Source organism: Schistocerca gregaria, chromosome 1, assembly GCF_023897955.1.
Source record: "Schistocerca gregaria isolate iqSchGreg1 chromosome 1, iqSchGreg1.2, whole genome shotgun sequence".
Classification (NCBI taxonomy): domain Eukaryota; kingdom Metazoa; phylum Arthropoda; class Insecta; order Orthoptera; family Acrididae; genus Schistocerca; species Schistocerca gregaria.
Window position 1 is genome coordinate 854227918 of NC_064920.1, and position 27996 is coordinate 854255913.

Here is a 27996-nt window from a genome sequence, read left to right on the forward strand (position 1 = left end):
ATACGATAATATATTAGGCGGTCAAACGACGGTATGATTCTACGATTCTCCTGCGTGAATGATTTCTTAAACGCGAAATTTAAAATTCCGTCTTTGCCTTTTCCATCTTCTACTTCCGCAGTAGACTGGCTGACGAGTGACTAGATAGCAGCATTAGACCCGCGATTTTGCATAAGACTAGAATTTCCTCGGGTTTTCGGCAAGATCTTTTACTAAGGTATGACGATGGTAATTAAATGTTTCGTGTATCCCTCTTTTTAGTTCCAGGTATAAGGCTGCTGCTCATTTCGGCTCCAGGCTGTCCAGAGACATAGCAGAATGGGGCGGTAGCAGAGAGGAGAGGACAGGGAGAGTAGAGGATAGGGAGCGGTGAGAAGTGTTGGAGGGAGGGGAGAGGGCACAGTTTTCGCCGCGACGACTGCCCCCGATACTTGCAGAGGGAGCTTTCTCCAGCAACCGTGTTGCAACCGGCGCGGCGTAGCGGGCAACAGGCTTGGCGGCTGGCTGCGTGGCAGAGTGGCGGAGTGGCGTGGCTCGCCGCCCGCTGCCGCACTCGCAACAGCCGGGCGTCAGCGCTCTCGCCACCGCTGCCCGCGTCGTACTTAAACGCCGTCACTTCCCCAACAAGGGCTCACTCTACGTTACATGCTATACGGTGGTTTCGAGTTTTCAGAATGCATTTCTATTCCCTTCATTCAAGGAAGCTACGGGCATATTCACCAGCCTGCGTTGGCACCATGCCAGGTGGAATGTTACGGCTATGATGGTGATTTAGCTAGTCGATAAAACCTACAGTAATGTGAGATACAACAGGGAGATCCTACCTTCCTTTCTTCGATTCGAGAGTCTGGAGTAGTACTTTACAGTCTGAGAGTAAAACAAAATATATCATTTGATTACTCATTTACGACTAATTATGCTGGCACAAAATCGATCGCGATATTACTCTCTTGTACCATAACAGACTTAGCGATAATATAATTATGTCAAAGCATCACTGACTTCTGAAGTTAAACTGGTTGAAATTGGGCACTAATTAGACGAGATTCAAATCGGTTCCGCCACTGTTAATTTTATTACTGTCAGTATATACAGGGTGATCAGAAATAGTCCGAAAAGCTTGTAAGAGTGCTGCAGGGTAGGCTGTGCTGAGAAATAATTGTTAAGAAAAGAATTCGATTGGTTGCCCAATTTGAGTTAATTAGCACTGAAGTTAGTCGCTCTCTCTTCGTTTGGTTTCCTAAACCGAGCAACAGAGCTTTGGACATGGTACGGTGTCGAAATCGAGCCAAATGCTGGGCTGCCTCGTACGCCATCATCTACGCTGTGAGAACAACTAACACTAATTGTATCTGGCGGTCCTCTTGAACTTGCGGTCTGATTGACAAACTTTAGAGCCTATTAACTATGAAACGGTGAAACTTATCTAATTTTGTTCTTAACGACCATTTCTTAGCATAATCTACCCTGCAACATCCTCACAAGGTTTTCATAATGTTCCTGACAGTCCCGTATGCCAGCGTGGCATACGTTTTACACTAACCGCTGATTACACCTGGTTACAAATGTATATTGGAGAAACTCAGGTGGTCGTGGATGGCTTACCCAACGACAATGAGTAATCTTGCGAGGGGTGTTCGAGCAGATCAGCTTGTCGATACTGTCCATCTGGCTTAAAAGTCTCGGACCGGCGCTACGTAGCCTTTCATGGATATCGTATGAATTACACAGGACGAGACAATCAATATTCGACACGTTACACGTGTACCAAATAACGGAATTATATGGAGTTTAGCTGTTGTCTCGGGAACATTAACATTACACATTTATATCTTGCCCTATATAGGAGAAGCGGACGAATATTTCACTGTTCTGCAGGGCGCTATTGGCACACACTCGTATCTTACCCCACTGCATTACACAATATGTCATCGCAGCCCACACACCCTTACAAGCATTCAGCCAGTTTGCCAGCGACGTTGCCGTACTATATCAGGTTCCGTCTTTCACCACCTTTGGGTACTCCGCAATTCCACCTTTGGGTACTCCGCAATTTGGCGCCTTGCATCAGCTCGTAACAACACTACGATGTTTGCGTTTTCGACCAACTTCCGAGAATCTAACGAGGCCTTACCGACGCTCACTTTTAACATTGTTGCCTCGTTGCTGCTAATACGCAACACACACGGATGGCAGGAATTATTTAATCAGGGGACTGCATTCGTTTGCAAAGTAGCCTACATGTATGCGTCAATTGATAACTCAGTGAAAACTTCCAAGGGGGAAGAAATGATTGCGCGTATCGTTCCAATTAAACAAAAGAACCCAGGTAGTATCGTACGCCCATTGTAGCGATCTTAAAATATGGCGCATTTCGACAACTGCAAGAAACGTGGGGTCTTTCAAATGGGCATTTAAATTCAATAACACTGAGTTTAAACGAATTACGTTTGCATACGGCAAATTACAGCAATTAATATAATGATACAAGCTTTTACAAACACTGCATGAGTGAGAGAGAATGTGTCGTGTCCTTTTATGCCGGCCTCGGTGGACGAGCGGTTCTAGGCGCTTCAATCTGGAACCGTGCGACTGCTAGGGTTGTAGGTTCACATCCTGCCTCGGGCATGGATGTGTCCTTAGGTTAGTTAGTTAGGTTTAAGTAGTTCTAGGGCACTAATTATCTCAGATGTTAAGTCCCATAGTGTTCAGAGCCATTTGTCCTTTGATAATCGACGTAACGCTGTTTACAAATGCTAGAGATTATAACATTTCTTTACTTTTCTTCAGTGAGCCGATGACGACAGAAAAATATATGTAATACTGAGACCACCATAACAAGGCATAGTGAACAGTTTGCACAGTTAGACGTAGTAAAATATCAGGATCCTTAATGTTAGCTGGATTAAGTGCCCGCAATACTTGAACGACGAAACAGTAAACGTTTATTACTGTCAGATATTACAATTAGTGATTTTAAACAGCAGAAACTCTTTAGGTGGAGAATAACATCAAATTGTGAGAACAATTTTAACATCGAAAGGACAAATTCGCGTCGGATTTACCATTTTGCTAAGACAAATTTAATTGTGAGATTCTGCATTTGATGCGCTATGTATTGTGGATGCTAACATGGTCTGCGAGCTGTTCACGTTGAAATTAATTACATGCTAGAACTTACGCCATCTAAAGGCCGATAAAGTATTGAGCATTAGAGACTTGAGATGGTGACCGGAATGTCATAGTACGCCAAGTCGCCTTATGGTTGGCAACCGTATTTCACTGTATTGTCCGTGCACTACGGCCCTCTCAGTGCTGTGCTTGTCACCTAGCACCGTTCGCTAAGTGCTCGCCGTGTACAGCCCTCTACAAGTTTACGCACAGTGTCTGCGTAAACACTGCAGACATGGGACGCCTTCGTGAATTTCCGTCGGCACTGCTTGAGTATCAGTACCTATCTCCAGCAGCTGTTCCTAGGAAACTGGGAAACCGAGACATACCTTATTCTTCCATATAACCTCCCTGCATTTCAAAGCCCTGTGTTCAACGTTTCCAGCAGCTGTTCCTAGGAAACTGGGAAACCGAGACATACCTTATTCTTCCATATAACCTCCCTGCATTTCAAAGCCCTGTGTTCAACGTTTCACAAGTTTTTGGTTGCACCTGTTTAACGGCTACCACGCCTTCCATGTCAAAGAATAGTGTAAGCATAATCTTACCAACTGATGGAAAACGTTTAAATTGCTTAACTTCAGGTGCTGACAGGTGTTTCCAAACCATCCTCGCAGCCTTATTTTCCTGTTCGTAATGATGCACCCACTTTTCTTCTACAATAACGAGTAGCTGTAAAAATCCATCTTCCTCGTGATGACAACGGGCCAAATGTTTACGAGAGATGTCCATCCTTTGCGCCTTATGCTGCACTGGCAATATTTTCGGTACCCACCTCGCGCACACTTTCCGAAAATTTAATCTGTAGTGTACGCTGAACCATGTCTTACGTAAAGTATTAGTGACTTAGTCCACAGAGACTCGTCTGTTTTCCATCAACATATCCTCAACTGTTTCCAAATTGTCCTCAGTTGATGACGTCGATGGCCTGCCCCATCTTTCCTAATCACGTTCATTCCTGTCTGAAGCGCTCTATCCATTCATAGATCTTGCTTCGTTATAAAGAACTGTCGCCATATTGCGCTTGCACTCGACAAATACATTCCGGTAGTTTAGCACCTTTCGCAAACAGAAGGTGAATCACTGCCCTCGTATCCTCTTTGGTGCAGATCGACAATCGAGCTGCTATGTATCACGGTCTGCTAGAACGACTAACGCGGGAATAAGAGTGACACATACAGAATCGATTCAGACAATATTTTAGTCCTGGATACTAGCAGTGTTACCAAGCCCTACGGCGAGAAACTGCAAAAGTCCATTTACTTTTTTGAGTTCCCTCGTACTACAACCGCCTACGTATGGCTCACATAGGGAAGGTGAGGATAAGATCAGAATGATTACTGCATGCACAGAGCCATTAAGTCGTTCTTCCCGCGCTCCATACGTGGACGGCACGGAAATAAACACTACAAACTGGTACAATGGGACCTGTCAAGCACCTCACGGTGGATTGTAGAGTATGGATATAGATGTATATCTAAAACTGAAGAAGTCGGAAAAGAGCGAAAGCGCAAAATCCGCCAGATGCAGACATTCGTATTCAAAAAAGTAGGGAGGTTATGATGCTAAACATCAATTACTTTGCGCCCAAAGTAAACTCAAGCAGCATCATGTGTGTGTACATCAAGAAAACACTTGCAAAACACAGGGTGATTATAATTAAACTTTCGCTGCTTGATCCAGTGTAGACGGAAAACATTTACCATATGAGTGTTCAACTTTATAGGAATGACGTTCAGATTGTGCGCTGTTGGATTTGGCTTGTTAGCAGTGTTACTGTCATAACTTGTCGTTAAGTACCGGTACTGGTAAGGAACTCTGACAAGGTCCGGGACATGCAGTGTGAACGGCACACGTTACAGTAATCTGCTTCGCTAACATTTGATCCCTGCTCTACGTGACAGAGGTGATTTTTGTACTCAATTGTCTTTGAGGACGATGCTCTTGGGGTCCTCCGTAACACATTTTGAGAAAACCGAATCATTGGCCTATCGTTCCAAACTGCATGGTCATCAAGATCGCCAGATTTGAATCTGTGTGGTATCTGGCTGTGGGTTACCTGAAGGAACGATTTATCAACTGGATACTAACACTCGTTGGACGTTGAAGGTGAGCAAAACAAGGTAGGTAGCCAACGACACGTCTGTGGGTCTCGGGCAGCAGTAGAGCAGTCTCTAGAACGGTTCCGTGATTTCGTGGATGCAGACGGTCATTACCTTCATCAAAGTTTGTAACCTGGAACGTTAACGTGGTATGCAGTTCAAGTTACCCTCTTCTGTGGAAAGTAAAGTACATGTCTTTGGTTTATTCATTAATCTCTTCCGCATGCCCTTACATATGTTTCCACGAAGTTTCTTTGTCCTACAATCACTAGTTTTTCTTGGTGGTCCTCTGAAGGAGCGAAAATTTAATTATAACCACTCTTGTGATGCCAAGACTGTCTTCGAATTGACTGCATACACAATGTTCATTTTTTTTTAAATGACTGTAATGATCTCTTGTCTGGCACTGAAGCAAAGAACAAGGAATGCAATACATGTTGTATGGACTTTACGCCAGCCGCTTTGCTCGTGGACGCGACATTTAAGGTTGCCACTTTCGGAATACATTTAGAAACGCAGATTTCTTCTTAATCTAAACGTATATTTACAGTCCGATGAAAACTAAAGATAGCTCTGAGTTGGAGTAGCTACTACGTACCGCACGATTTTCTGTCCTTCCATTAAATGTCGTCGGTGTCACAAACAAGGCTACTACTGAAGTGTTATTGCCTTGCACGGTTAAGAGAGCTTGGATTATAAAGATCACTAATGGCCCCTCTCTTTTCGAAACTTTGAAGCTGACATTAAGGAGTCTTGTAACGTCCCTGTAGAATTACAGAATCAATGTGTTGTATACATTCCCTGAGTTCTGTGATTCCATTCGCTGAGGTTATTTCACAAAAACGAATTTTGTGAGAAAGTCTTTCTGTCGGTATTTTACAAAAGAGACATTTCCTGAACACGCTGTAATCCACCTGAAAAACTGACTTCCGACGCAAAGTGACAAACTACCGGTGTCTGTTTCACATTAAATGAACCACAATAAAACGTCTATTTTGAAAATTTGGGTTCTTGTATTTTGTTATCGACATTCATGTAAATATGGGGAAAAACATTTTTTTTAAAAAAAGGAAGATTAGGGTTTGACTTCTCGTCGACGTCAAGGTCATTAGAGGCAGAAGAGTTATTAACTCCAGTACACTAAAGGGGGGAAAATGTTACACTCGACACTAAACCATCGTAAATTTCACTACTCCATATCTAATTCAAAGGAGATCATAACTTATATGCACTGTTAATTACAATTATACGCTGCCCAGTGGCATGTTACATACAAAATAAGGACAAAATTGCCCTATTTTACATCATATACCAGGGGTTCGCAAACTTTGCTTCAGACGAACGCTTTGAGAATCTTAGTACTTTGATGGAGCACCTTGTTAATTGTGAAGGTTAATAAAACTAATAAATTTTATTTTTAAAATGAGAAAAACTCGTTCATTTCGTGGTTACTTAAATTTTAAATCATAACTAATAACAGAAATAGAATTTGATTGTTTGTACTGTAATTTCCAAGTAAATTATTATGTTGGAGGTAAGCCTCTGTAATGAGGAAAAGCTCAAAATAATAAAAAATAAAATAACAGAAATAATAATAACATTTAAGAAAAATAACAAGAAATATCGGAGAAAACGCCATGTTGTTCGAAGTTTTTCGCGGAGCGCAATTCACTTTCCGCAGAACACAGTTTTGGAAACCTTGCTCCATACTGACAATTCCAGATTGGCGCAAACCGCGAATTGGTACTAATTGCAATCTTAAATTTTACGAGGGTTTCATAATCTAGGGGTAAAGATGAATACAAGTGCTAATGGCCTTTACGACCAATAAAGGGACGGAAATAAGGCTAGAGAATGGTAAGTTTGGGAAAATGCAGTCGATGAATTCGCTCGTGCTATTCATTTTAGTTGTGTGAGGGACAAACTACAGGGCTTATGTATAGCACGACGATTTCAGAAAGTAATTGAGAAGTATTCATCTACATCATACTCCGCAAATCACCTAATGGTGTGTGGCGGAGGGTACTTTCGGTACCACTATCCGATCCTTCCAACCCTGTTCCATTCTGGAATAGTGCATGGGAAGAATTTTTGTCGGTAAGCCTCTGTATTGGCTCTAATTTCTCGAATTTTCTCCTCGTGGCCAATAAGCGAGATGTTTGTAGAGGGAAGTAATATGTTGTCCGACTCCAACTGAAGTGAGCTGTCCCGAAATGTCAGTAGTAAATTCCCTGTGACGCACAACGCCTCTCTTGTAAAGTCTGCCAGTAGAGTTTGTTTAGCAGCTCCGTAACGCTTTCTCACTGGTTAAATGATACCGTGACGAAACGTGCCGCCCTTCTTTGGATCTTCTCTATCTCCTCTATCAGCCCTACCTCACAGGGATCCCAGATAGATGAACGATGCTGAAGAATCGGGCGAACAAGCGCCTTATAAGCCGCTTTTTTCTGAGTTTACAATTCCTTAAGGTTCTTCCGATGAGTCTGAGTCTGGTGTCTGCTTTTCCCGACATCTGATTTATGAGGTCATACCACTTAAGGTCGCTCTGGGTAGCTCTGCCCAGGTATTTTACAGCAGACGCTGATCTCAATATCGATAAGAGCAGCGTAGAAGAGAGACAGAAAAATCTCGACAATACGAGGTGCCATCACCGAGTACTGGATGAGTAACCTGTTATAGCTTTACTGTAAATGGGAATAAAAGAGGTAACTTCTACGATTTTATAGAGTTTGTATGGGGCACGAAGGGCGCGAGAGGAGGCTGTAGCAGACGCCATCCCAGGCGCCCGGGCGGTACCTTGTGCGAGGCGGAAGGCGGCGGCGGCGCCTGCGGAGATGCGGCGACGTGGCAACAGCGCACCCGCCGACCAGCCAGCCTCCTCAAGGCGGCGACGGCGGCGGCTGCTCGCCTCAGCTGCGCTCAGCTCAGCCCTGCACGCAGGTAAACACAACCACTGCCCGCTCACACGCCTCTGTCTCAGTGCACGCCTACCCGTATCCATCAACTACTTTGTCAACTGCACTTGTTCACGGGTGGAAAAAGTGTTTGTTGCCAAATAGGAGGTGACGGCAACATTGTCGGCAGCGTTTAGCTCCTGTTTTAACCAGGTGTCCGCTTTTTTGTTACACGCGTCAGCTTCCTTCCAATCACAACAAGAGTATACGCCGATATAAACTAACTACACTAGCTGTATTCAAGTTCTTACCGTCACGAACGTATCACTGGGAAAGAATGACATTTATAGTCATATTACTAACAGAATTATAAATACACCAAGTAATAATTTAGCTAGACGAAGTGCCATTAGTGTTTTTATTCTGTACGAACTTTGAGAAGGAAAAGGGTATCCTTAATGCTGTCCTTGCCGAAATACCGTAGTTTGCCTTTACCTTCCTCTGGCGTGTTATAGAAGGCGTAGTTAAGTATTTAGCCCTGAATAAGAAGCTGGTATTTTTTCGATCTGTCCGAAGCGTTTGATTGTGGGGCTCATGATACACTATTCAAAAAGTGCACTTTTATTACACTGGATTTACACCAAATGCTTTAAACTATGCTTGACAAGAGGTTGTGCTGAATAACTCAAACTTTTCTGGAAAGAGAGAAACTTTTCATGACAGGCGAAAAATCATTGAGTTCTATAAGGTTCAATTTGTAGTCCACTCCTACTTATCCTATAAATATGAACGACCTACCACTCAACACGCATCAAGCTGAGTGATTGCCTTTTGTAATTAATTCTTTTAAGAGAGAGAGCAAGAGAATAAGTGATTGACAATGTTTTCTCAAAGAATTATTAAGTAGCTCTCTGGAACTGGAGTCTCTCCTAAGCCCGAAAAAAAGAAAAACCTCACAGTTTATCGAGTCTCATATCACAAATACAATAACTCCCACTATTAGTGGAACATGGTTGGTAGTCAGTAAACAGGAAGGATGGTTAGAGATTTACGTCTCGTCGACGATGAGGGAGCACAAGCTGTGACTGGGTGAGAACATCAGCCCTTTCAGAGAGCACCTTGCCATTTGTCTTACGTGATGTAGTGATATCACGGAAAATCTACAGCTACCTAATTGGACGGAGATTTGAACCTGTGTCGTCCCGGATGAGAGAACTGTGAGTTAATCATTGCGCGAGCTCTGTTGGTATTAGAGCCATGCCGCGGGGGGTAGCCGCGCGATCTGGGGCGTCTTGCCACGGTTCACGCGGCTCCCCTGTCGGACGTTCGAGTCCTCCCCTCGGGCATGGGTGTCTCTGTTGTCCTTAGCGTAAGTTACTTTAAGTCAGATTAAGTAGTGTGTAAGCCTAGGGACCGATGACCTCAGGAGTTTGGTCCCATAGGAACTTACCACCACGATATTAGAGCCACTGGTGTAGGTATTACACTTGCACTGTCACGAAGGAAGCGAATCGTAAGTTCAGTGCTTCCGTGGACCCAAAACAAAAAGTAGATACGAGGACAGAGCACAGTAGGAACAAAACTGTTCCACGAAATAGTTACAAACACAGGTCAAACACAACTCTGTTTACTCTCAGGTGACAGCTTTTAAGTGGTGGATAAACATACAAAGTCCGTAATGCTAAGTTTCGGAAAGCCCTTTTAGAGTGTATCATACAGTCGTCTACAACCAAGATTCAACTATCTAAGTATTTCTGACCAACAGAATCCATTACGCGTGATGAACGGAAATGCTGTTGGCAACGAACGCTACGCAGGGTATGCCCCGAGAAATAGCAATTCGATCACTAACGGTCCCAGGATGCATAAACGATTCATCAGATTAAGTCGGCAAAACTTTCACGTTGTTCGATGAAAATCCTGCTACCTACAGCAAACTATCATAATTTAGTTATTGTAAGAAAGGCAACTGTTAATTCCTCTTGGGGCATTGCATGTCAGTTTAGTTTTAAATGTGGATTCGTCAGGGTAATGCCCATATCAAAGACAAATAACCAAATGGTACAGAATTACAATTTCAATAACTGTAGCCTTAATATCAAGCAATATCAAATGGAATAAATTTTTGAAATCTGCAGTACGGGATGGAAAAGCAAGACTGGGGAGTGTGCGGTGCATGTGTTGAATAATTCGCGCGCAATATGCCAATGAAACAATTTCCAGAGTACACCGCTTGGAGCACGTGTCAGGTAGCCATGACAGCAGACATACATTAGATTCAGACCACGTTGTTCGAGTAGTAACAGCTCCCTACATCCCATACAAAAATGTAACACGTACGTTCAGCAAAATATAGAGCCGTCTCCGGAGGCCAGGAGACATTACGATTGTGAAACCCTTTTTCGTACATTTGGGGAACCGATATTCGCCACGACTGTACATTTATTCTTCCGCCCCCCTGCCATATTCTTCGCGTAATGCTGATAAGAATAAGATAGAGACTGGGACGCATAAAACTGAAGCGAGACAATCATTTTTCCATACGCGAACAGAATACGAGAGAACTTGTGAACAGTGGTACAAAATACCACCGCCATGCACTGCATAGCTGCTTGCGCAATCTATGTGTAGATGTAGAAGCCTTTACGAAGTATTAAAATACGAGAGAGTACACAAAACAAAGAACCCCGAAATAACACTGTTGTGGGCGGAGCTTGTGCAGTGCGCATTTCTGCCGATAGGCATGTATAGCGCAAGCCGTTGTCATTTCAGTGCCGACTGTGTTGTCGATCTGGGCTGTTCGGTTAATTTGTAGTGATCGTTTTTGCTAGCGCTGTTTTGTTCTTGTTTCGTTTTTTATGATGGGAAGTTTAAGTGAACAACGCGGAGCTGTGAAATTTTGTTTTCTACTCGCTAAAAAAGCTACTAAAACTGTTTTAATGTTGAAAACAGCTTACGAAGATCATGCAGCGGGAAAAACTCAATGCAGTTTTGTGCCTTTTCCTGTAGGATTGGACCGGATGTCGTAACATCGTGCTCTTTTCTCACCGAACCGAACGAATAGTGCGTCATCCAGTGTTTTATTTCTTACTCTCTTCATTGTACCGGGTTTCTGCAAACCGTCTTTAGTCATCGTTTTGAAGCAGAAGACGTCAATTTCTTTTCGGTTCTTTCTCCAGCCTGTCACAGGTGGTGTCCCTACACCATATTACACTGCTACTTCACTAGACTACCTTCGTACTGTTGTTTAGTGCTTTCTTTTCCTCCATCGAAACAACCACTTCTTTCGCTGTGAAGTCATTGCAATCGCGCACTCTCAAAGTACGGGAACGAAACCGGTACTGTTTCGTGACTGTAAGGAACAGATCCACACTGATCGTAGTAACGGTGGCTGAAAGCGTGGGGTCGGCGAGCTCTACGCAACCTGCAACGCCAGCTGAACAACTGAACATACGAGGGTGTGATCACCAAGTAACGGACAATTTGTGTGTCTGTGAAGAATCTGTTTATTCAACTGCATCAACTCTGTCCCCTTCAAAGTAATCCTCCTGAGATAGAATATACTTGTGCCAGCTTATTTTTATCTGATCAGTGGTGGCAAAACGACGTCCGTTCATCGTTCTCTTCAGCCTCGAGAATAGGAAGAGCTGGCAGGGAGCCATGTCCGGTGAATTCGGTGGCTGAGAAAACACAACAATTTTATTTTCGCCAAAAAATCTTCAATAAGCATTGAGGAGTGAGAGGAAGCATTACCGTAATTAATTTCCACAAGTGGTTCTGCCACTGTTCTGACTTTTCTTCGGATTGCTTCACGCAAATGTCGCAAAACTGCCAGGTAGTATTCGTTATTGAACGTACGGCCATAAAGCAGAAACTCAGATGCACTGCCCCATTCTAATCGAATAAAACAGTGCGAAGACCCTTCACGTGTGATCGAACTTGTCGAATTGTTTCGGTCTAGGCTCCTCAGACCTTTTCCATTGCGACGATCGGGCTTTGGTTTCAAAGTCGTACCCGTATACCCATGTTTCACCACCTGTTATAACCTTCTAAATAAGTTTTGGGTCGTTGTCGACTTCATCAGCAATTCCTGAGAGACGTCTAAGCGATGCCGTTTTTGGTCGAAGTTCAACAATTTCGAAACAAACTTCGCTGCTACACGTTTCATACCAAAAACTTCCGAAAAAGTGCTTGTAATGAGTCAAAGGAGATGCCGATATGAGCATCCTCTCTGATGACAAGTCGGCGATTTTCCACGACAATTTACTTTACTTCTTCCACATTGCCTTCAATAACTGATGTGGTCCAGGACAGTCGTCATATTCAACGCCTTGATTCTCTTTGAAATGTTTAGACCACTCGTAAACTCTTGTCATATTCATAGTACGGGGGTGGTTTGAGAAGTACTTACATCACTGAAACTATTTTTATTTTGCAACGTAGTCGTCTTGTAGATTAATACACCCAACAAAGTTCCAGGACCTTGATCGAAAATGAGTTCCCTCCAGGCCTGCAATTTAGTTGTCAACTCCCCCTATCAATTCTTCGTTTGAAGAAAATCTTAGTCCACCAAGAAAAATTTTCCCTTCTTGGAAGAGATGGAAGTCTGACGGAAAGATATCAGGTGAATAAGGCGGTTATGGCAACAATTCATATTTTAGTTCGTGTAATTTTCCCTTAGCTACGGCACTTGTCTGCGGGCGCGCGTCAAGTGTCGTGGCACCCATCTTGCAGATAATTTTTTCATTTCTAGTTCTTCAGTTAAAATGTGATATACCTCTTTAGATGACATCTGACATGCTTGAGCAATTTCACACATTTTTCAATCGGCGATCGCCCATGACCATTTTGTGTACTTTTCCAATGATTTCTGAGTAGTGACATCTCGGCAGACCACTGGGCAGATCCTCATCTAAGCTCTCCTGACCAAATTTAAATTCATTTGTACGCTTTGCAACAGTTTAATATCAAGGAGCAGAGTCCCCCAGTGTATTCCGGAAATGGGCATGAATGTCCTTTACTTTCATACCTTTCTTTGAGAAGAACTTAATCACTGCTCGAATCTCTATTTTTTCCATCTTCGCAAAACACTAGACAGGCACAACAACAAAGCCACGTCACCACTACAGCTCTCTTCCAAGATCACTGGCGTGGGATGTGTTTACAGGCAAGAGTCCAATGAATATCACATGAACAACTCGTTGCGCTAGCGCTGATTCCGAGAACTTTTCAAACCACCCTCATAGATTCGCCAAAAGCCACTGTCAACATTTCTAATGCGGGGCCTCACATTATTCCATTTTACAAGCAAAATTTAACGCAAGTTCTTTGATCTATGTTTTTCGAAAGCAAAACTTTGCAGATCACTCGAAAATACATAAAATCTTTTAGAAATGTCGACAGTAAACAAAATATTTAAAACATCTGCAAATGCAAACATACATCAGAGACTTATGTACCAACAAGATAGAAAAAAAACTTGTGACAAAATGAAACACATACAGCCGTCCTGAGCATTTTATTTTATTTTGTTGTAACCAATCTCGGCGCTTCAATGCACTATCTTCAGGTTGTAAATCATGCGGAACGGATTGATATTATCCCTATATATATCGCGTCAGTTGCTAGTGTAACTGGATAGCCGGCCGCTGTGGCCGGACGGTTGTAGGAGCTTCAATTCGGAACCGCGCTGGTGCTACGGTCGCAGGTTCGAACCCTGCCTCGGGCACGGATGTGTGTTATGTCCTAAAGTTGGTTAGGTTTAAGTAGTTCTAAGTATAGGGGACTGATGACCTCAGATGTTAATTCTCATAGTGCTTAGAGCCATTAAAACTATTTTTTTCTTTTTTTTTAAAACTGGATACACAGAAAATGTGTCAGCACTCTAACGAAGTGCCAACTGACTAGAGAAACATTCAAATGTTTGCTTGTTTCTCCAGTCGGTCTGCAGTTAATGGTTAGAGCGGTGACATTTTCTGCGCATCCAGTTACGCTGGCAACTGATGCGATATGTATAGAGATCATATCAATCCCTTTCGCATCAACTACAGCCTGAAGATAGCGCAATGAAGCGCTGAAACTGGGTGCAACAAAATAAAATAAAATAATATGGTGGCTGTAAGTCCCAAAGACCTCCTGCCAAAAGGATGGACATACAAAAACTAGATAAAAAACCATAAAATCGGATATATGATGCACACGAAATTACAAAAGAAAGCCCTTTACTTTTTCATCACACCTTGTGTGCCCTTCCGTACCAACTGGATACCGCACACTGTTGCGTTTTTTTCCTTTTTTTAGAAAAAAAGAATCCGGATAAGGCGGATATATAGATTACTAAGAGCCAGATTAACAAGTTTCTTGTGCGTATTCATTCGAATTTTCAGCTTACAATATTACCAATAAAAATCATTCTTTTGGTGACGCAGAATGTTTAACGAATGCAATACGACGATAATTCAGTGCAAGATGACAGCTGCTCTGCTTGTGTAAGAGTATCGGTGTTTTGGCGGGTCCTGCCATTTTAGACGCTCGGCCGGAACGCCAGCCCCTGTGTGAGCGATGCACTCGAGGTGAAGGCGACGACCAGGGGACACGAGGCGCTGGCCGCCCACCTCGCGCGCGACAGCGGGGCGCAACAGGTGTCACACACGTGGCGTGTGGGTGTGGGTGTGGCCGTGCGGGCGGGACACCGGCAGCTGCCGCCGCGGTGCCGCTCACTCTCCTCGGAACTCGACACTCCGGCGCCAGTCACCACAGCTGGGTACTCTCGGCGTCACACGTGACGTCTGTGTGTGCCAGAGGAAGACGTAGGCCTACGGAACTGTGTTTATGCCCGAATAGTAATGTCGTTGAGGTAGACGATATATTTTTCACCCAATCAGTCCCAAATTTCCACAAAAATACTCGAAAAATTGTTTCATATATTCCGTGGGGAAGGAATTTTTGGGTAGTCCCTAAGCCCGATCAAAAAGTTTACATTCGAAGGCCGTACAGTCGGGAATCAGGCGCCGTGACCACTGACACAATCGTCCCATCGACGCACCAGGTTTGGTAAAAGACCGCGTCCTGCTGCGTGAAGAAGTGCGTAACTGCCTGCTGTTCCTCCTCGTCCGACAGAAGTCGTCGACCCCTCAAGGCCTGTTTTAAGCGAACAAACGTGTGATAATCACATGGTGGGACATCAGGACCACAGTGCGCCGGCCTGTGTGACCGAGTGGTTCTAGGCGCTTCAGTCTGGAACCGCGCGACCGCTACGGTCGCAGTTTCGAATCCTGCCTCGGGCATGGATGTGTGTGATGTCCTTAGGTTAGTTAGGTTTAAGTAGTTCTAAGTTCTAGGGGCCTGATGACCTCAGATGTTAAGTCCCATAGTGTTCAGAGCCATTTGAACCATTTAGACCACAGAGCCGGTGCTCGACAGTCTCCCATTGGAGATGGCGTTAACTCCTACGTTACGATATTTGCAATATGGAGAAGTGTGTTATTATTAATCAGTAGTACCTCTTATCGCACCTTTGGACAATAGTGATTTTCGACAGATGTGCTACCATATACTTATTTTTCATTCTCAGAAGCACGTCCACCGGTGTATTTCCTTCGGCAACCAAAAAAGAATAACTGCACTTTGGTCCTATTGGGACCCATTTGGTAATAATATCACCATAGTTCACGTTTCCGAGTTTACCGCACGCACCTCGAAAAGACAATGCACAACAATCCGTTGAGTATATGTAGTTACTTATATACCCGAATCGGAGTCCACGTGCATATACGCCGCAGCAACGCCCTGAAACAAACTTTTTGATGCCCCTCTTTTATTGGCTTGGTGCGTAAGTTCGTAGCGTTTCCCCGCAGATAACACACAGACAAACTTGGATACTTTAGCCATCAATAAATATGCTGCATTATTGAGAACGGTCCACCAACGCTGAGTAACTGTTCAATTTCGCGACGTTGGAAATCACCTGGTTTTGAGGCAAAGACCTCATCGAGCCATGTTCGGAGCGCATTTTCATCCGGAAAGGAAGTTCTTTTGTAGGGAGCGGAAAAAGTGAAAATCTGTCGGCGCAACACCAGGTGAATTAGGTTGGTGCGAATGACTTCCCAAACCAGTTAGTGTATAGTGTTTTTGGTCAGTCTAGCAGAATTCAAGCGGGCGCTATTGTGGAGTAGCATCACATCACGCAGTCTTCCTGGTCGTTGTTCTTGGACTGCGTCCGCAAGACGTCTCAGGTGTTGTCAAATGTCACCACTGATGGTTATACCTCGGGGAAGCAATTTGTAGTACACTACACCGTTGCTGTTCCACCAGATGCCTAACATTATCTCTTGGAGATATGGGCAGATCTTTGTATTAAGAGTTACTGTTTTGTTTGTCTCTCCCATTCCTCTCTCTTCCTTATGTTAGCGGAAGGACACCTTTTCTAGTTCCTGGTAACAACGCAGGATAAGAATGGTCGGTGCTGTTCACGAGTCTACTTATGAGCAGCAAGCAGAGATGGACGTATAGCTACCAGCTGATTTGTGTTATTTTGGCTTAGAGCTTACGGCACAGGCTACAGCCGATTTTTGAACCTTCCCCACTGCATACGAATGCTTTACGATGGTAGAATGATTACAGTGTATCACAATCACCAGTTCTCGAGAACACTGAAGTGGGTTATTGTGGATCAATGCTTTTAAACTATCTTCATCAAACCCCGAAGGTCTTCCTGACGTGGAGAGTCACTAATGCCTAAACGGTTCTCCTTAAAACGCGAAAACCATTTTCTTGCCGCCCTTTCTCCAATGGCATTATCCCTATATACGACGCAAATGTTTCAATCTATCTCCACTTCTGTCACCCAAGCAGAAGAATATGTTGGAAATGTCCCGATTCTTCCACTTGGCTCTCCATCTTTTGGCGTCCACAGCTTCATTCACTATCTCCGGATGACAAAGAGACAACGCGCAAACTCAAAGAGCAACAGTGAACTACAAGAAAAAAAAATGACGGTCCATAAATAAACCCATAGCAACCAGAATACCAACATGCAAAACAAAAACGATATCAACTTATGTATCAATATAAAGACACTGATTTGCCATTTCATTCATTTCTCTGATAAAGCATTGAAATACCAGTGACATTTTCCATAACTAGTAAAACATGTGAACAGAAGAATGAATCAAGCAGGAATCATTCACCCAAGAGCAGCCCTCAGACAGAAATGCTTGTCAAATACGCTCTTTCCTGTTCATGGCTTTGTTGCGTGTTATTCCTAAGGGACCAAACTGCTGAGGTCATCGGTCCCTAGACTTACACAGTACTTAAACTAACTTATGCTAAGAACAACAGACACACCCATGCCCGAGGGAGGACTAACCTCCGGCGGGAGGGGCCGCGCGGTTCGTGACATGGCACCTCTAACCGCGGAGCCACTCCGCGCGGCCATGGCTTTGTTAAACAAACCGATAAATACATACATACATACATACATTAATCCTTGTTCCATAGATCAAGAATACATTTCGTAATGATGTGGAACGTGTCACTTTAACAGAAGGTTTCTTTACACAAAATAATTAATTTTTTCTACCGTTAATACTTCATATCTAATAATCCATCTATAGAGTAGAAGGAGATGTCATTCAAAAGTTATTTTAATTTGCTTTTAAATGTTGGTTGCCAGTTTGTCAGACTTTGAATACTATTCGGCAAATGACCAAAGATTTTTGTGGCGGCATAATTCACCCATTTCTGTGCCAAAGTGAGATCTAATCCAGAACAGTGAACATCATTCTTTCTTCTAGTGTTGTAGCTATGCACTTCGCTGTTATTTTTGAACTGGGATGGGTTATTAATGACAAATTTCATAAGTGACAAACTTCCTGGCAGATTAAAACTGTGTGCCCATCCGAGACTCGAACTCGGGAGCTTTGCCTTTCGCCGGCAAGTGCTCCACCATCTGAGCTAACGAAGCACGACTCACGCCCGACCGTCACAGCTTTACTTCTGCCAGTATCTCGTCTCCTACCTTCCAAACTTTACAGAAGCTCTCCTGCTAAGGAGGTCGGGCACACAATTTTAATCTGCCAGGAAGTTTCATATCAGCGCACACTCCGCTGCAGAGTCAAAATCTCATTCTGGATTCATAAGTGACTGTATGTATTGCGAAAGTGTTGTGAATATCCCGAGTTCCTTAAATAAATGTCTGCAAGGTGATCTTGGGTGGGTTCCAGCTATTATTCTAACTACACGCTTTTTGTGCAATGAATACTTCCACTCTTAATGACGAATTTCCCCCAAATATGATGCCATATGAAAGCAGTGAATGAAAAGAGGCACAGTAGGCTAATTTACTGATATGTTTATCACCAAAATTTGCAATAAGCATAATAGCGTAAGTGGCTGAACCTAACCGTTTCAGCAGATCATCGATGTGTTTCCTCCAATTCAGTTTCTCATCGATTCACACACCCAGAAATTTTGAGTATTCTGCCATAGCAACAGACTTCCGTTCATAGTCTATATTTATCAATGGTGTTATGCCATTTACTGTACAGAATTGTATAAACTGTTTTCTCAAAATTTAGTGAGAGTCCATTTACAGAGAACCACTTAATAGTTTTTGAAAGACATTATTTGCAATTTCATCTCCTGATTCTTGCTTCTTGGGGGTGACTATTATACTTGTACTGTCAGCAAAAAGAACTAACTTTGCATCTTCATCAATATTGTGGGGCAAGTAGTTAATATATATTAAGAACATTAAGGGACCCAAGACTGAACCCTGTGGAACACCATTCTTGATACCTCCCCTGTTAGAGGACGGCTGGTTTTTGCAGACTATCTCTACTGTTAACTTCAACCTTCTGCAGTCTTCCAGTTAAGTATGAATTAAACCATTTGTGCACTGTCCCACTCATACCACAATTCTTAAGCTTATCTAGAAGAATTTCCTGATGTACCAACGAAGTTGGCAGTTTAACGTCACTCTTGAAGCAGACACTGTTCGTGTCATGAACTATTTTCACATTAGTGGGAATTAACACAAAGCGATACCTGCATTGATCTTAGCACTGTGTATAGGAAGAAAAAGTAAACTATAGTCTGGCCCAGGGAATGGTTTGAACTGGGACAGAAAAAGTACTAAAGGAAATATTACACTCCAAATCTGTTAATCACATTAATTATCTGAGTGGACCGTCAAGCTATTAATAACTGAGTTACTTCGCTGTCACATTGAAAAAGAAGACACTATTAAGCGAAATTTATTCACTTCTACTTCGTCCTCTTTAATGACAGCTCATTAAAATATTACAACATGGTAACATTTATTTCATTGCACTCCCACTTGTATGTTGAATGTGGAATGTTGATTTTCTCCTTGACCTCTTCCTGCGTAATTTAAGGCTGGGAAAGAAGCACCGCCTCTGCCATTTCAGCAGGTGAGAATGCTATCTTTTCTCGCAGTTTCCATACAGTTAATCAGAATTATTGTCAAACACCAATCAAAATTTCTCTCAAACATGTCAACGCCCTCTATGCTTGCCAAATATTTGACAAACCTAGTAAAGTTAGCCAAACTATTTGAACGTGTACGGACTGTTTAAGAGGACGTTTGAGATAATGGCTGACGGCAGTATCTGTTCCAACAGAAGTCGTAAGGCATTGTATGAGAACCGAACGAAATTCACTTGTTTCTTAACGCTACCAACCGTAGCTTTCAAGAGTGTCTTCATTGAACATTTCAATAAATTACAACCATTTCAAATTAATTACATGAAGCATTCCTGTGATAATTAACTTTACATATTTCGTTCGCTAGCTAAGGCTGCCTACGGTGGCTGCTCCGGAAGAGTTCTCACAGTCCTCCAGAGACCATAGCAGTTACTCCCGACAATTTGTATTTCCTCATCTTACGTCTTCACCTTTGTTACCTGGTGATAGGTTGAGCAGCTGGAGGTTTTGACGCCGTCACATTAACTATGTAAAAAGAGCTGTCGGCCTGTTAATAATTCTAACGCTCAGTAAATCTGCTTAATACTCCAGAGAAGATCTACAACTTGTCTTTATCAACTTTTAGTAGAAAGTAGTACTTTCAAAATTTCAGTTCCTTTGACAGTTAAAACTTATCAATGGTCAGCTACTTTTAAGCGATTTTCCGCTAGTTTTCTCTCCTTTCTTTTAGAATAGCAGCTTATCACAGTTTAGTAGCCTTCAACACACTGGGAGCAAAGTATAGGAACGAGTTTCGACGGTGAAGACTCTCATCGTCAGGCTGTTATCTTAACGTTGCCGTACGTGTGTGGAATACTGCCGAGCAATGAGAACTGAATACGACAAAAGCAGCGCGCTTCGACAGAAATTATATCAATATCAGCAACCGATATTTCATAGCACGCAAACAAATTTCTTTACCAGTTACTGTTTCGTACTCTCTTCCAACTGCACCAAAAATATCATCAGCAACGTGATCCATGAAAATTTGTTAAAGTGTGAGTCTAGTTTTCCGCATAGTACCGGCTGTTCCTTCAAAAAATTTGACACTTCCGCCCAAAGCAGAGTCCGATATGTGTAATGGGAAACGAAGTAACGATGAAGGAGTGACCAGCTAACTGCGTGGCAAGTCACTATTTTACCAAGATTCTGTTTGAATGGTTCACCTTCTCCGGCCTCGGAAGAGGCTCAACATCTAGTAGTCTCTGACAGCCACTGTACACGGCTCGTTTCGAGCGAATGAAATATGTCTGTTGATATCCCTCGCTATATTCTCTAATATATCTTATTTTTCTTATTTTCATTCTCTCTTCGCGAAATATACGATGGAGACAGCAGAATTATCGCACGATCTTCCTCGAGAGCTGATTTTCTACAACATTCCAAAAAAGGTTTCAAGCGAACCCCGCTTATTTTCTTCGAAGTGTCCTCATTTATGTCTCCTAGTAATCTCCGTTACATTTCCTTGCAGTATGTATTGCCTTGTTACTGCTCTAGCATAGCATCTGTGAACTCGTGCATTGTTTGCTGTCAGTGCTCCAGGATTACTCACGACCCTTACAGCTGCACTGCAGTTTTCCAGATTCATCCCGATAAACGACTCCCTGCCGTTAGTGTTACCAACTACTGATTTTAAATGTTAGTTCCATCTCATAATGCTTAGTAATATTACCTCCAGCTATTTAAAAGCTTGCCTTTTCCTTTTCTTTATTAAAACAAAAAGTACTGAAAGTGCATAATTCAGTATCACTTATTTGTGAATTTTTCCAGCAGTCTTGTGGTGACCGGATCATCATCATCATCATCATCATCATCATCATCACGTGTGACAGTATTTAAATGCAGAATTATCTATATCAGATGTTTGTTTTCTTTGATTCAAAGACGGGACTAATTCATTTTAACGGTATTTATTGATTTATGAGAGAGAATAAAAGGTTACGTTCGTTTTCTGACATAAAAATAGGAATTTAGAAAGATTTTTCGCCAGAATACGACAGTGGAAACTTGTGTGGCATATTCGTTACCTTTTTACCAACTGCCAAAAAAAGAGCAGCTTAGTGCATCGCGCATGGAACGTGGAGTCCAGGCCAGTATTTAGCTTATTAGATGTAGCGTACCTCCTAAAACCCATATCCGGGCTGTCCAGCTCACACGCCTGAGCCTCGTCGTTAATCAGCGAGGCGGATTAAATTTGGGGCAGGCACTACTCCCCGCATCCCAGAAGCGGCGCGTCAACGCGCTCGGCTATCACGCCGGCCTTCCAATATCGGTCATGAACTATAGTAGCGTAATCATATTAAAAAAACTGTCAATGAATGTGACGTGACTGAGCTAACATGAGGTATAACAGTAGAATTACAAACAGAAAATTTTAAGCTGGTGGAATACGTAAGGGGAAGAAAACGATAACTGTACCAAGAGAAAGTATGCTGTAGGTATTATCGCCTCAGAGATGGAATACGAATGACTCTAAACTGCTTAAGAAGAAATTCTAAGTAATATCTCACTTTTATTTTGTTATATTTTAGATAGGACCGTAGGAACTGCTATGCTACATTAAATAATTTGCATCTGAAGTATTCAAGAAGTCATTTCATTAAGTAATTTACCTGTAGAGTACAGCACGTATTTCTCATGCATTCTGTAGACGCTCACGTTAATTTTATCATCATAAATTAAAATATTTTCCTAAAATAGTTTTGACTTTTGTTACCAAGAGTCAGGAGAAAGGAATACCTGTTATGTTGAGTAAGTGAATGGTAGGTCAAGATTAAAACATTGCTTTATCTGAGTTCCAAACTTTTTTTCTCGTGTTCAATTGTCAAATAACTGTCCCGACGAACAAATAAATCTGCGTGTCCTAACTGCCCGTATGAATGAGACGCCACCCATTTTTCTTGCATCAAGAAACTATTTGCCCGCTGTATAATTCTTAAAAGGCTGTAATTCAAAAATTGACTTATCAATGTTGTTACGTACTTCGGGACACTACAACGCACCACAAGACGTAGTTTGCCACTGGCGAAGTTTTTCCCAGCACAACGAACACCGCCTAAGTGTTGCGACGCCTACTGTTTACCGCCTTCTTGCCTTATTCCTGTTATATACTTGACAGCGGTCTTGCTTGAGAGTTTCCCTCACTTTCCTTTTAAAGCACCCTCGTGAAGAGCATATGCCGTGCCCGCAAGTGCGCTCGCTTTTTACTCTGCCGTCAACAAATGTGTTACTGCTCTCCAGTGCGTGTGCGTGTGTGTGTGTGTGTGTGTGTGTGTGTGTGTGTAGAGGCTGCCCGGATGTGCGTCGTCGACTGACACGGAGGCTGCGCTTTAAATAACTCCCACTATAAATTGCGACGGCGGTAGAAATGAATGGAAAGGAAAAGCAAACAGATGGCTCGATCTTGTTGGGTAACGAATACGCTTGTTACCCACACAAAAGACTCTAGTGCATTTGCAGGCTCGGCCTACAACTGTTGTCCCACGAACATGGGAGGCAACGTCGTGGTAAGCGGCAGCATATCCATGCGGAAACTACCTACTAGAATCAGTTTCACGTTCTACTCACACAAACTGTGGTGTAGTAGAGTAACCGCTAGAAAATTCAGTGGAAGTAGATTTAACTGAAAACGACCAATTAAGAACAGAGTACTAGAGGAAATGTGACCATCTTTTTGTCGGAAAAAAGGCGTAGAAATCAACTTTGATTGGTTTTGTAGGCATCAAGAGACGAGTCTTTAGAATCGTGTAACTGAAATGCTAATACAGGCAGACAAGTGACTTACAACGTCAATAGAACAAAGTTTTTATTTTCTTTTTACTTTCACCCATCATTCAGCAGTGTTTCAGAAACGACAGCATCTCCCCCCTCTCCTTGACTGAATAATTACGGTCCCGATTTCGGCTATTGTGCAATTCTCAAGTAATAACCACTACTGAAGAACCTCAACGTATTTTCACTCCTCTTACTAGGACGGTGTTTACAAATTTCATGTCTTAAGCATTATGGAGTTAAAGTTGTCAAATTTCACACATGGTACACGCATATTGTTGACATGTTCTTATGTAAATGACGAAACTTAACTAAAGAGAATGAATAGTCTTGACACGCTTCGTAGTGAAATATTACTAGACAGGACAAAATAGGCGAAATCGCGATCGTAAATAAATACATGTAATAACAGCAAAGTTAGTCCAGGGTCAGATTGGCAGAGGGAGAAGAGGTTGCTTGGAATACAGGGTGATATCGCCTGCAAACTGAGAAAAAGACGGCACTGAACAGAGGAAAATGCAGATGGTCCAGTAAAAATGATATAGCAAACAACAATGAAGTTGCGAGGTATAGTAAGTTAATAGTGATAGGGTTAAGGATTCACTAATGATATTGCATTTCAGGAACGGAATGGAAAATTGTAATAAGGTTATGGAGAAGCGAGCAAGATTAGAAAGGTATGAGGAGTAGTGAATAAGAATAGCGAGACTAACATCAAACCAGTGTAAAAGTGTGATAAGTAGTATGGCATTTTCTGTTTCCTATCCAACGTAGTTCACAATCTTCAGCATTGAGTATGAAAGAAGTACCTTTTTTTCAACTTTTTATTATAACATTAGTTTTTAGCTAAGGAAAAAGCCTGAAAGTTTAAATGTGACGAAAATGTCAATCTGGTATGGTTATTTTTTAAAATTGCATTACATGAAACATTCATAATATGTTGGATCTATTACGTAAAAAACTGACTAGCACTGAGCAGGTGGCGAAAAAATTTCGATAACTCTCGGTCGGAGACGTGCACATTTAATTAACCTGGCAATAGAGAGACTGTAGAAGCAACAAATAAGCAGACCATATGACAAAAGTAATGAATAAATATACTCCAGTAATGAAGGAAGTTGCGAAGGACGAAACTGAGATTCATGCAGAATCAAGCGGCGAAATAGTGCCAAGAGAGATAAGAATATGCGCAGTGTATACAACATGTATTGAAAGGTCCGTGTATCTCACATGTGAGTCAGAGTTTTATCAGTTCGGTTTCACGATTGTTCTAATTATAGTTGGTGTATGTTCTTTAGGTCAACAGTTTGTTACCTGTCATGATACTAGTCGTGATCAACAAGTCATTCTGACGCACCCGGTGCCGTTTTCCACTGAAATGTATCATCACAGCTGTGGTTTCTCCGTATACGAAGAGATTTATACATTTGTTGGTTGAACTGTGGAAATAATGGTGAGCAGACTTTGGATCAGCATCTGCCACGGCATGGCCTTGAGCACGAGGGCAGTGCCATCTGAGAATACCAGCACAGAGGGGCCTACCCACATCTAACAGAAAACTAGAAAGCTTTTTCTTAAATCCGAAAAGTGAAATGTGACTCCACAACCGGCAGAATAATCTTTTGTTCGTATTCCACTGTAGGGTTACAGAAACAAAGTTACTGACTTTGTTCTTTTAATTTTGTGTGTTAGTGAATAAATGTCACACTCGGGCAAGCTGTCCTCAGTCCTAGGGCTACCTTTATCATCATAGTAAGTAGCTGAATCTGGAATTCAAGGAATTGTATCCGGTCCTCCGAAAGACAACGCCAAACTTCCAGGGAGTTGTGTTTTAGGAGAACCAGAAGGAATTTTAGTCAAGATAGTTAAAGAGAAATCTAACGTCCTACGCAATGGAAACTGAAATGCCTTAAAACCCTGTAGGTAAGGCTTCAGTCGTGTGTCATGACAGACGATTAACTAATAAACCAAAGTGTTTCATAATGTGACAAAAACCCGCTCTGCATCACGTGCTCAGAGACTTTATTACATTAAAAGGAAATTCACCTCTATGAAAGTCATAAACACTTCATAATCAGCCCCGAGGAAGCTGTAACGCCGGTCATCTTATCGCAGGAGCTAAACTACAGAAATAGAGGCAAGTCAACATGAGAATGTGAAGGGCACTGGAAGCTCATATTATCATGAATTTTAGTTCGGTAAATAAAGTTGAGCCTAGATGAGTTGCCAGAGCCAGTCAAGAATAGAGTGAAAAGGAAAAGCAGACTGACACTGGCATACATCGAAGTCTTTAGACATGAATGAAACTAACCGGTAGTTTCGTTTACATGTATCGAACTTGAGTAAGAAACAACCAAAATATACCACGAAAACTTACTACTACAAAAAAAAGTGAAAAAGCCGCGGACAGATAATAAAAGAGAATTTACATTGCATGACGACTCGGCTGCAGCCATGATCAGATGAGGTGCGGCAGAGTATGGGGGTGGTGAGGAGGGGGTGTTGTGCAAGTGATGCTCATTTGACATAAATCCTTTGTTGCAGCCAATGTCAGGCCAGTACATTATGTAATTCATAGCAGAATCTAGTTGCCTAGCGTGACAGTTCCTTGTCTTTCTGCTATTAGAACGTTAATTTGTGTTACGAGACATACTAGATACTTTCTGGCTGACACGTTTCAAGAGTTATATACCGGAAAACATGCACGTTTTACAGTACAAAGGTTGCACTAAATTTCTTTGGCGTATTACCTTACAAAAGACCACATCGACTCTAAACGCTAATTGCTGAGAACGGAAAATTACATGATGAAATTTAGAATTGTTGTCCGATGTCAAAATAGTGAGACCATCAAAATAAACAATTATAATAAAGCGTGTTGATATGCCACCAAATTCCAGAACCAGCTCACACAAAAAATGAGAAATCCACTGAAGAAGAAGAACAATTAATTGTATTCCGTCGAGTGTGTACGTCAGAGCGCCACTGTTGTGGATCAGCACGCCAGGACCGGGAGGCACTTGCCGGTGCGCACCGCGCAAGGTGTATGAACCACGGCAGGAGGGGACGGCTGTGAAGGGCACAGGTGGCACGCAGGGAGGCTCAATGCGGCTCGGCAGCTGCTGCCACTTACTTGAGGTAGTAGACCTGGCCCTCGGGCGTGCGCGCCTGCTCCCAGCCCGGCGGCAGCGGGCCCAGCTCGTCCACGGGCGTCATGTCGTAGCTGCGCTGCTTCAGGTGCTGGTGTTGTTGCTGCTGCTGCTGCTGCTGGGCCGAGGCGTACGTCTGCTGCAGCGACGCGGGCGAGCTGTGCGCACGCGGGTGGTTCACCTGCAGGCCTGCGGCCGCCCCCGAGGCGCCGTTGCCTCCGCCGCTCGTGGGGCCGGCGGCCACCGACGCCGTCCCGAAGGCAGAGTCCGCGGAGTTGTCGCGACTGTGCGAGATGGACGACACTGAGGGCGACTTCGATCCCGTCGAAGGGGGTGTGAAAAACGAATCTGGCAGCTTGCGCATACGCAGCGGCACCTGCAGCGGTCGCTTCTTGTCCGGTCGGAGCACGCTGTCGAAAAGGGCTTGCAAGTCAGAGTCCGAGTCTTGGTCTATCCGCACTACCAAATTGCTTTTATGTTGGTCCACGTCCTGATTAATGTTCTGAGCCATTTTCGACTACCCGTCGAAAGCCAAGTTACGGATAGGAGCCGCTACGGGAGCGGAGGCGAGAGTCGCGACAAAAGCAATTAAAAAAAAAAAAAAAACGAAACCCCCACCGCCCCTGCTCCCGAACACATACACACCACACCACACCGTAGCACTGCGCTCGGCCGACTGTCGGCGGGCGAGCAGCAAGGCGCGCAGGAATGCCAGCCAGCCTTCCTTCCCGCTACCGTCTGCCTCCGCCGCCGGAGGAATGTAGTTCGCCGCCGGTGGCGCCGCTACGCGGCGGCCGGGCGAACTGCGCCGCCCGCGCACCCGCGCCAGCGCCCTCTCTGGTTAGCTGTCTCCGCTGACGACGCCTGCTTACGTAGGACTGGCAGCAGAAGACGTCCTGCAGCCGCATAAGCCATGCAAAACATTGCTCAGACCACAAAGAAATTTAACAAGAAATCATCAGGTACCACGAAAGTTTCCTCACCACAATACCTTTGCTTTTAGCATTATTGTGTTCGTTTCTGCACCAGTTTCATTATTTCCCTTACTCGTTTATACTTTTGAGGGTCACGCTGCTATTTTACGCACTTATAAAACTCAAACTGATAATGAGCTACTTTTATACCCATGTTGACGCTTTGTGTACTTTCTTTCATAGACACGGACTGCTATATACTACGAAAAGAAAACAGTTTCGCATAGTAACAAGTGCTGTATTGGCTAGCCAAGAAAACGTTGATAGTAAGATTAGTGCCGAACAGAAATGAAGATCGATAAATATTGGGCATTTGCTCAATATATTTTCGGAACTGGACAACTTAAGTAGAAATATTCGAAAGCATCAGATGCACACTCTCACAACATTATCTCTCTTAACTAACGCAAGGATTTCGTACAAGAATTGGTAAGGTGCGTTACTGATTTGC

At 43.1% G+C, this 27996-nt stretch overlaps 1 protein-coding gene across 3 annotated transcripts in view; it reads right to left on the reverse strand.

The window, feature by feature from the left end:
• LOC126272747 (transcriptional coactivator YAP1) overlaps window positions 1–27454 on the reverse strand; it is a 328068-nt gene extending 300614 nt beyond the window's left edge. Inside the window, exon 1 of one of the 3 annotated variants that reach the window (XM_049975818.1) lies at window positions 26556–27454. In XM_049975818.1, coding sequence (XP_049831775.1) covers window positions 26556–27082 — 527 coding nt within the window. In that variant the 5' untranslated portion in view covers window positions 27083–27454. The remainder of the gene's footprint in view (window positions 1–26555) is intronic. The other 2 variants (XM_049975829.1, XM_049975840.1) reach the window with 2 other exon arrangements.
• Window positions 27455–27996: the final 542 nt, after the last annotated feature.